Consider the following 11546-nt stretch of genomic DNA (forward strand, 5'->3'; position numbering starts at 1 on the left):
CAAAACTATATCGATCACCTTTAATTGAATTTTTAATTTTAAATATGTATTTTTCATCCAAATGTTATTTAAAATGAGGAATTTATTTCCACTTGAACTTATTGCTTTTTTTTTTTAGAATAAAAAAGTTTTAATTATAACAAGATACGACCTCATATACTCATATATTAATCACTAGTCTATTTTTAAAGATTTTGAAGGAGATTACAAATTACTTAATCAAACTCATTGATACTTAACTTCTAATTGAGAATTAGCATGGTTAAAAATAATAAAGAATGCAATATACATATACTATTTTGGATACTTGTGGCGATCTTCGTCAGCGAGGACTTGGCCAAAAAAGATGACCCAATATGAAATGGTAGCAGTTGGAGAAGCCACCTTTTGACATTGTAAACAAATCTCATTCTCAAATCTCAAGCAAACTACCCCCAAAAGTCACAAAGTGGTGGTTGAGAATTTTCTTTTTCTAAACAAAAACAACTCAACGCGTTCTGGTTTTACTAATACAAAACAAACCCTCTCACTTTTTTTTCCCACCCCTCTATCTCCTTCTCATAAAAAAGAGAAAGAAAAAAGAGAAAAAAAATCAACCCCAACATTCTTGTACCCTTGATCCTTGGTGGGTTATCAACAATTTTCCATCTTTTCACTTGAATTGAAATTTTTTTCCTTGTGAGAAATGTGCCCTTTAAGGTTCATCTTGGTGTTCTTCTCCGCTGTGCTAGCGGGTTATTTTGCGTGGAAAACGGTGCGTTCTTCGCCGGAGATGGAGCTAAATTCCGAGGATTATTCTGCCCAAGAAGACAAATCCCCCAAGAAGGAAAATTTTGATTTCAAAAAGGTACCCCAAAATCATGTTTCTGCGATGATCCTCGTTAAAAAAAATAATATGCAAATTTATCCTAGGAAATTTTAGTGGGGGACAATTAATTTCCTAGAATAAACATTTGTGGTTGGTAAGGTTGCTGCACAATTTTTCAAGACAAATTAATGGTTTTTTCTTTGTTAAAAAAACACAAAATAATGAACTCCCAAGTTCTTGTTTTTGAGAATTTTGGCGGCGGATAAGTTTTTTTATTTATTTAAAAAACACGAATTTGTAAGCTGATATTTGTGATTCTTAAGGATTTTGTGAATTTTTGAGAGTAATGTGTTTATATGAGAAGAAATTGAGAGATTATTGTATTTTATTGATGAGAATGTTGTTGGGTTTTTCAGATGGTTGAGAATGGATTTTGGGTATTCGTTGACATGGCTAGTGGGAGGTATCTGTGGAGGAATTTGAAGCCAAGCAACAAAGATGTTGAATTGAAGAATTCTTAATTAGGGAGGGACCCTCTTCTTTGTTTAGTGATTTGTCTTGTAAATTCTGGGTTCAAGAATGTTTGGTGGGTGTTGTGGAAATTGGAATTCTCATTATTCTGCATATTTTGATTATTTTCTTTGTTTTGCAAAGCCTTACGATTATTATTGTTACTATTATCTCTCATCACTTATCACTGCTTTTAGATTTTTCTTCTTGCATCTCAATATCAAAAAGTGTCTTTAAAATCTAATTGGGTCTCTTGTGTAAGATGATCAGACGGAGTTTTGTAAAAGCATAATTTTTTTTTTCTTAGCCCGACTAGTACTATAAACTAAATTCTTACATTCAAACTTCGTTATCAATGTCTCTTGATAGGAAAAATGGTTCCTGAATAAATGCTTGTTAAGGTTTTTCGTATTATAAAAAAGATTGTTTAGGACTTAATAATTACTGGTCAAATTAATTTTTATTTGCATTAAAAAAAAAGTGATTTAATCTTTGCCCAAAACAAATTTTAGTCTAATAAACTCTAGATTTGTTAAGCAAAATATATGGTACTTTATTTCATTCATTTAAATTAATGAATAATTATAAAAAATATATATATATATATATATATATATATTGATTTGAATTTATATGATTTTTATTTTTAAAAAAGTTATAAACTTAATTTATACATTAAAAACTTTTAATTTAATAGTTGAATCATTAAAATTGGATGTAACATATTAGTTATTTAATAGAGTAAGTTCACTAAAACCCTAAATCCTTAGAGTAAACGGATTTCTCCTCTAAAATTTAAAAAAAATTATAAAAACATGTTTAGATTTAACTTCGCTAATAAAAGGTTCACAAAACTTTAAATAATTTTTTTTTAAAATCATGTCATGAATAACTTTAACCAAATTCAAAAAAAAAAAGAAGCACAAACCATCTAATTACATAAATCCAACAGAAAACATAAAATGTCATAAAATATAATTAACTCTAACTGCAATTGAAAACTCATAACTCTCCACCTTGATGTCACATTATTAGAGCAAAGACTCAATAAAACCAAAGATGCTCTAGGTTTCCCCTCCATTAAACTTTTCTTCTTATACCTATTCTGTCACTACTGATGGTGATCAATCCAAACATGCACAACAACAAACATCCACAATAACAAAGAAAGGGAGTGAGAATATATCTCATCTGTGTACAATACATATAAGGTATATGGATAGTTAAACATACATACATCATAATTAAACTTTCATATATACATTTATTTTCATCTCCACATCCGACACAACACTTATCTCAGTAACACCACTCAATATACATTCATTCATCATCAACAATTATCAGTCATATAATTCAATCATTCACAATTATTAATAATAAAAAAGGACCTGTGTAGATGCACATACTTAATTGTACATGAATGTAGTACTAATCTCATCATCATCACCAACTCAAGGCAACCTAAGAGCAATGGATAGATCACTACACACTGAGTGACCCTCTCAATCCACTCTCAACTAAAGAATATATATCAAGATCTAGTCGAAACATTATAATTGATTATGGTTACCTCACACCTACGTTAAAGGCTCCCTACCATAACACTTCCTATGCCTAGGTAGATGATCATAGAGATCCTCCTACATAGACTCATACTAACTTGCAAATAAAGCATAAATGCATGGACTCTACAAACAACAACAACACAGAACAATGTATGGAATGACAATTTGGTTATACTTGCCATACTGCAACCTTGAACTTCTCCACAACACACCAAACTCTACTTGGATCTCATCATTGTTAGACACAACCTAGACTTACATGCTCAACAATATCAACACACATCATTTATTCCATCTACTTTCACTTTAACACGCTTTACTATTAGCATTACTACATCAATACTTGAAAAGTGCAAGTTTTTTTATTAACATTATTCAACCTCCCTTTCTAGTGTCTATCTTTTCTCCACATAAAGGATAACCTTTAATCAAAAGATGCTAAAAAAAAAAAACTCTTATGTAATCTTAAGTCTTCCCCCTTGCATAGTCCTTCAATATGTATGTGCACTTATCTAGCTAAATTCCCTAATTTATTCATTTTCTTGAATAATGCAATTGCTTTGTCTAGGTGACCATTTTTTATTATCTAACAAGTAACTGTACGTGATAACATTGGCAAGCTAACACATGTCAGGCATCTCATCAACAAGATCTCAAACATAAGTTATTCTTCCCGATTTGCACAGACCATCCATAAGTGAACTGTAAGTTACTATATTAGAAATCATATTTTTGCCTTACATATCTTTAAAAAGGTTCATGGATTCATCTATCATTTTCTTCTTACATAATCCAATAATCATGATATTATAGTTATGCCCATTAGGAGTGATTTCACTTTAAGCCATAAAGTTGAATACATACCTTGCATGCTTCACCTCATCAATCATGCAATATCCATCGATGAATGTACTAAAAGTAACAGCATTAGGTTTAACGCCCGCTTTCACCATCAAAGCTATCAAAATCTTAGCTTTTGCATTTTTTTTTATTTTTTTTTAATTTTATATTTCCTTCCTTACATAAAGCATCAACCAATTCGTTAAAGTTATATATACATTCGAGTACTTCCCTTGGTTTAAAATGTATTTAGAGGGTGCCAATATCCCTTTTGACTATGACCATTACTTAGTGACATCTGTATTTTATAATTTTAATTGTTAATTTATAACTAGTTTTAGTCTTTACAGATTAATCCCTCCTAAAACAACTAAAATATAATAAAAAAATTTAGTTTTGGCTAGGTAATCCCTCCCGAGACATGATACCTAATAGTCAAATATGAGGAATCATTTGTGTTTGTTAGTTTGACCATTCGTTTCTCCCAACCGTTGTGTTCTATTTGTCTTTCTTGTGAACCAAAATCTTGAAATTCTTCATTCAACAATAAGTTGTTATCTTTTTTAGATGGTTCTTTAAGGTTGTGGTTGGTGCACAAAATTTTGTCATATATTGACTTGCCAAAAAGGTTTTATGAATTGAATTTTATAAAAAGGTTAAAATACTTGTTTATCTTTATACATTTACTTTATATTTTAATTCATATAATTTAAAATGAAGTTTTTAAGCCTTATTTTTACCTTTTTATTCTTATAATTTCACTTATTTTACTTTTTAGTTCATATAGTTTAAAATAGTCTGTTAAATCAAAATACAATCTTGAATTCCTTAGAACATGTTTTAATGCTAACAAATTTAGAAGTTTTTTTTTGTTAAAAAGATGATTTTTAGATCACATAATAGTAAGACAAACTTAAATAAACAATTGATTATGATGACGTGTGTTAAGTCAGACAAAGCAATTCCCAGTAAGGTTTTGAATGAGACAAATATAACGCATATTGTTATTTCTAACAAGTGTGTTAGTGTTTCAGATAAAGACATAAGTACAGGCAAGCAGAAGAACAGGGAATATACATGTATTAAGTTGAAAAATAAAGAATATACATGTATTACCGTCTACACCAGAACCAAGAGATATGAGCTAAGTACCGGATAAAGGCTGATTAAAAGAAGGAAATACATCAGATGAAGACACCCACAAACACATACACAAAGGAAATAAATAACAGAGCACAAGCAACCAAAATGAAGGGAAAAAGCTAACAAGACGTCAGATAAGGAGATCAAACGATCAAATGAAATCAAGCCTAGCACAAGAAGGAAAATAATGAAGCCTCAAATGATACAAGACCATGGACGATGGATAAAACTAAGGCAAAGCATCCTAGACGGAGTCAAGAGCTTGCACAACTGATCAGACAGAGATTCAAATATACGGACAAAACCCAAAAATGTTGGATTGCGTCTGAAGTCACAACAAGAAGAACTACCCAACATCCACACTCTTAGAAGAACACATCATCAAAATAGAAGAAGAGAGAAGAGAAAAATGGACTAGCGCTTATCCACAAATCAAAGTTGCATGTGTTAAAGCAAGTACACCTACCAGTCAGCAAAAGACAGCACCTCTATAGCTACAATACTAGGAAAGTACAGAGATACCTAGGTCATGATTAATGCCAGACATAAAAGCAAACAAATGGTACAAAAGACTTCGTGAAACGTAGATTCATCAAGCAAACAATTAATGTAAGATCAAATGCATTAAATACAAGAATCCACGAAGTCTGTGCAAACTAAACAAGAAAATCAGATGATGAGTAGTCAAGCATCAAAATTAGGTCTGATCATTCAACAAACACTAGATAAGGCCTACTACAAGTAAAAGACACTAGAGTATCAGAAGAAAAGGCAAAACATGACCAAACCTAGAACAAGAAAAGTTGAGTCAAACATCAGATGAAACCAGATGGATGTGTGTCAACAACAACCTCCAATGCAACATGAAGAAATGGACCAAGCATGAGACAAAGATAAGAAGAAAGTCAACTATGCATCAGACGAAGGACAGCACAGATTGAAAGATACTCCAAATGGAAACAATGTCTGTCTACTTGCATTGTTGACCAGATCAAAAGAAAAGTCAAAGCATTAAACTCAAACGCTAAGACGAAGGTCAAGATTAAGATGCACATGACCAATAGAAGAAGACGAAGACTGGCACGCAAGCAATTAAAGAATCAAGTCTCAAGAGACAAACCAAGACATCGTCTACGACCACACAAAAGCTCTCAACGTAAAATGCGTGATCTAAATGAAGAAACGAAGAAGAAGAAAAACATGCAAAAGAAAAATCATGCATGTGTCAGAAAAAGGACATTACTTTTTCTGAAAAGAACAATACTCTACAGCTATGTGACTAGAAAAGGACAAAAAGGTTCCTAGGTCCTTGATAAATTTATACACTGCTGCTACCAAAGTAAAGAAGACTTCACGCAAGGTCTATCACAGGAAACAACATTTAATGCGAGAACCCAAGCATTAAATGAAAAGATTGAACTAGTCATGAATGACTATATTTGCTTCAACGGACACTTGCAACAGGCAGATCTTACAAGACGACATATATATCACTATCTCAAACCTTGGATGGTTGGCTTTTCTGGTTGGCCATTGGCCATGCATTTTCAACAAGTGATATCAAGCCCACGAAACAACGAAAATAGAGATAGAGCGTATAAAGTCAATTGTACCTCAATGTATTCGTCTCTGTAAACTAAGGAGTTCCAAATAAGTACATCTTAGGAACAAACCTTAGTGACTGTACCAACTTATGTATCCTCTCCATGAGAGTAAACCAAACACTCAATCATTGTAAAGATTAAGGTTGTATACCTTAGTGAGTGTAGAAACATATGTATCCTCTCTATGAGAGTAATCCATACACTCAAACCAAACCTGTCTAGCTGATATTATAAAGCCTGAAGAGGCTAGGGAAAGAATACTTGTAAAGCCTAGAGAGGCTTGTTAAAGAATACTCACTACGAGCCAAAAGTGGCTGAGTAAAGAATACTAGCATTAATGAGTGAAGTCAACAGGCTAGGAGTTGGTCGAGAATACTCACTGAGAGCCAGAAGTGGCTGAACAAAGAATACTAGTGCTAGTGAGTGAAGCTGGCGGGCCAAGAGTTGGTCGAGAATATTTAATGGGAGCCAGAAGTGGCTGATCAAAGAATACTAGCGTCAGCAAGTGACGTTGACGAACCAAGAGTGGTTGAGAATACTCGGGCAACCAAAAGTGGTTTAAGAATACTAGCGTCTGTGAGTGAAGCAGACAAGCCATAAGTGGTTGAGAATACTTGGTACCAGGAGTGGTCGTGACCTGAGTGGTTTATAATACTCACTGCGAGCCTGAAGAGGCTGAACAAATAATACTTGTACTTCATTGATTACCTAGTGGAACCCTTCATCTGAAGAAGACTGGACGTAGCTTAGTTTGAGCGAACCAGTATAAAAATACTTGCACTATCCTTATATTTCAGACGCACTTTTATTTGACTGATTTAATATACTGAAAACTTCGTCTAATGTTTATCGTTTATTAAAACTATCTTCAAAAAAAAATCATATTTGTTCAACTGGTTATCCTAAAAGAATAGTTTTCGTTTAAGAAGTAATTTCTCTAAGCAGACAATGAAACTCTCAGTCGCAAAATGATTTTGTTAAACCAATCCTGGGCAGTTTTTGTTTAGCATTCACTAATACCATTTTACTGGACGAAAGAAGGTCTTCTTGCAAAAAGGTTTTTAAAATGCTGTTATTCACACACACACATATTCAACCCCCCTTCTATGTGTTTCTCATCTAACTTCAACGTGTAGTCTCTTAGACGAATTAGTTCACTTATCTAAGACAAATGCATTAAATATGTATCATTTATGATATATAATAATCAAATCATTTTTGTTTATGTTATTCTTAACATATTGAAGGAACAAAAATTACTTTGGTACTTGTACTTCAAAAAGGGACATAGACATGTTTTTCGTCATAGAAAAGACAAGTAAATCCATCAAAGTTTGTGAAGTGTTAGATAAAATGATTTCCAAATGATATGTGCAATGTAACCCTTGTTCCAGATTGCATATGCTAATCATAACTAATTATTTAGGTTACTAAGATTATATTATTGTGGTTAACATGTAGAAAAAAATACTTAAGAAAATGAATGAATTTATTTAATTAAAGTTCTATTGTATAAAAGTCACTAGATATTATAAACAATTTTTATTTTGTGCAAATATCACAACATAATAAAAAAAAAACCACATCTTATGCTATAGATTTTTGCATCTGACCTTCTAACTGCACATCCAATTCTTTTGCATCATGAGATCTTCAGTATCTGGGTTTAAATTTTTTTATGGGATTAGACATTTAATTTCAATCACATCTCATACAAACAAATCATACAAGTGCATAATGAGTTTATACAAGTATTAATACACACATAACAACTTAATTAGATATTCTACTAATAATAGTTCAAATAATGCAATATGCTTATGAAATACTCCATGAAGATTTTCCCTTTTGAGTGTTTAGTGAAGTTAGAGCTTAACATCACTCAGTCTAGTGATTCAGCAATGCCCCACTAAACGTGAACAAGTAGACAGTAATTAGAGTGTCAGTGCACCTAGCAGGCTACCACGACACTTCATCAAATAAAGACTGGCCATCTATGGGATTGCCCATGCCCAAACACTCCCTAGACCAAAGGTCTATCACCCCAGACCAGAGGTCCCGTCTTACCCATTCTACTCAAACCACATTTACTATCTCCTGACATTGGTAGCATAAAACAAATACCTCAGTTAAACTTTCACAACCATATCAAGCTCTCTCTCACTTTATCCTTTCCTTTATCCATCTCGTACTGCCAACTGTCCTTGACAGTACCCACTATCACAATTAATCTCTTGCCACCAATGTCTCGGATAATAAACATAAAGAAAAGAATTCACGTAAAAAGCATCATTTCAAAATTATAAAACTCATTCTTTTTCTATCAAAATATCTTTGATACAAAATTCATTTCTCAAATATTTCTTTTTTGAAATTCTTTTCTTTTCCCCCCAAAAATCTTTTGACTCAAAAACCACATTATGCAATATGCAATATGCTTCACTATTAATCTATCAGTTCAAAAATTAATCTCATTCAAACTTTTCAAATACAATTCAAGAAATTTCAATAGCAACATTCAATCATAAACAATCAACCACTTCAAGCTTCAACCTTAAAACCTCAAATTTATCAAAAAGTACAATCAAAAACCATATCAACTAACCTAAGGTTTCATGCATCAAAATTTATAAGTAAAGATCAATATTTATTCTACAACTATATAGACATGAATAAAATTAAACATCTAACCCATACCTATTTCTCCAAGCTTGATAGTTTTCTCCTAACTTCCTTGATTTCTTCTTTTCCTACTTCTTTTTCTTCCTCTTCTTCTTTCTTTCTTCCTCTCTTCTTGAAATTTTAATTGTCTAATCCTTGTTTTCCTCCTTGGTTGTGGCAAAGATAGAGTATTTTTTGGGTGTTTCTTTGGCTTGGTTTATGTTTTGGTTTGAAGAGTTGTTTGTGAGCTTTTTGGTGTGGTTTCTCCTATTTATACTAGTCTCCACCTCCATTCTCAACAAATCTTCTAGATTTGTAGAAATTTCTTGATATTTTCTAAGATATCTTAATCAAATGGTAATTAGGTGTCCATGTTGTAGATATTTATAGGACTTTATAGAATTTTGTTGAATTATTTAAGTATCTTAATGGTGAAGCTTCTAATCTATTTAATCACATGATGATGAAGTGTCCACTTTCTAGAATTTTTTAGAATTATTTGGTTATCTTAATGGTTAAGCTTTCAATTTATTATAATCACATTATGATATGTCTACTTTCTAGAATTTTGTATAATTATTTAGTTATCCTAATGGTTAAGCTTTGTTTTATTTTAATCACATGGTGCTTAGGTGTGCATTTTTGTAGACTTCCTAGAATTTTGTAGAATTATTCAAATATCTCAATGGTTAAGCTTCCTATCCATTTTATATCTTCATTTTGTAGAATTTTATAGAACTTTCTAGAATTTTATAGAATTATCAAAGTATCTTACAAATTAATTATAGTTTTAATAAACTAATATTATCATTAGAATATTCACCATCAAAACATAATATTAAGTCTCTTGATCATCTCTTAATCATGCTAATTAATCTTAATTTAATTAGTTAGAATTTGCTTACATGTCATAATTTGATTGGTTGAAATTTATATTTTACTTTTTGTTTGTTTGTTAGAGAATTTTTATTAATTATTCTAAAATACTACAATTAAGATAAAATTCTATATATCATATTGAACATTTTTTTCTCTATAATTTTCTTAACTTAATATTTTAGCAAAATAAAATTTCTAACTTAAATTCTAATTTAATTTAATTTTTAATTATATATTATTATTATTATTATTATTATTTTGTAAATTCAAAATTTGAATTTTTCTCTCATAATTGTATTTATTCTTAATCTACTCTCAATAAATTATCCTTTATGTTACAAATTTCTCAAATTTTCTTAAATCTAGATATTCAAATTTTTACGGCATATTCACAACATTGTCCGGAAATAGTCAAATTTGATAATAAAGTTCACGTCTCTGAATCCATAGAATTTTTGTTGGATAACACTACATAATTTTTAGTTACAATAAATTTACAACATATAATAATTTACAGAAAATTATACAAATAGGTAATTCAAAATAAGGGTGTTACATGCAACAATTCCTTTTATTTTGTACCTTAAAGGTGATAATTAGTCTCCTTGATTAGGGATGACAACGAAACGGATTAGGTTTTGCTCTCCCTGTCCCTACCCTTGCCTCGTAAAAGGTAGGGTGGGTTCGTGTTCAGATTTTAAAGAGGCAAGTTTATATTTTTAAAACACATCTTTATCCCCCATTGGGTTTTCTCATGTTTGGGTAAATTCTTGGGGACCTATTGTCAGAACCAGAAAAATTATGACCTTGCTAATAGACAGTTTGGACCTCTGGTCTGAAAATCTCATCAGCTTTTGATTGTCCAAAAATCAAACTAATCCTCCATCTGATGATTTTAAAAAGAGTTTGAAGGAGTCACCATTGATATTTTACACAAAATATCAAAAAAAAGAAAAGGCTTTTTGAAAAATTTGATTTTGGCCTTCATAGCCAGAGTCAGGTTCGGGGGTCAGTTATGTGCAAGAAAGGTATTAGACATCTTACAATACCCAAATTTGGTACCTTATGACAAATTTAGTGTAATAACGACGTAATTAAATTTTTAACCCTTTTATTTTATTAAACATACAAAAATTTATCTCTTCATTATCTTTGTCTACAACATATGCATCACGTTCATTATCTACATGGTGCCTATATATGCATATAGAAAAAGCGATAAACAAAGCAGTAAATAAAATAGAAGAATTGGGAACCTCTAAAGCAAGCTTTTTATAAATCTTCGCAAATTTTGTACATGGGTACTTTTGGCAGCCTCTTCACTCTACAAGAAACTCTCTATCACTCAGAATTCTCAAGGAGGGGGAAAGAATCAAGTGTCTAGAAGAATAAGCCCTTAACATGCTTTTATAGGCGTCCAGGGAAGGGGAGCAGTCGTTTCCAACATTGGAATGGTTGTTCCGTGTTTTAAAACTACACTAAATTAGTTCATTGGGAACGCTCATTCCCAATCTAGGTCTTATGTTGAAAATT

At 31.4% G+C, this 11546-nt stretch overlaps 1 protein-coding gene across 1 annotated transcript; it reads left to right on the top strand.

Annotated features, from left to right (window-relative positions):
- Positions 1–387: 387 nt before the first annotated feature.
- On the top strand, positions 388–1482 carry LOC109804241 (Methyltransferase-related protein). The gene is made up of 2 exons (XM_020366033.3): positions 388–847; positions 1225–1482. Exons 1-2 carry the CDS (start codon positions 686–688, stop codon positions 1327–1329), a joined length of 267 nt encoding a protein of 88 aa, XP_020221622.1. The 5' UTR covers positions 388–685; the 3' UTR covers positions 1330–1482.
- Positions 1483–11546: the final 10064 nt, after the last annotated feature.

This window comes from Cajanus cajan, chromosome 1 (assembly GCF_000230855.2).
Source record: "Cajanus cajan strain Asha chromosome 1, NIPB_CcT2T_4, whole genome shotgun sequence".
NCBI lineage: Eukaryota > Viridiplantae > Streptophyta > Magnoliopsida > Fabales > Fabaceae > Cajanus > Cajanus cajan.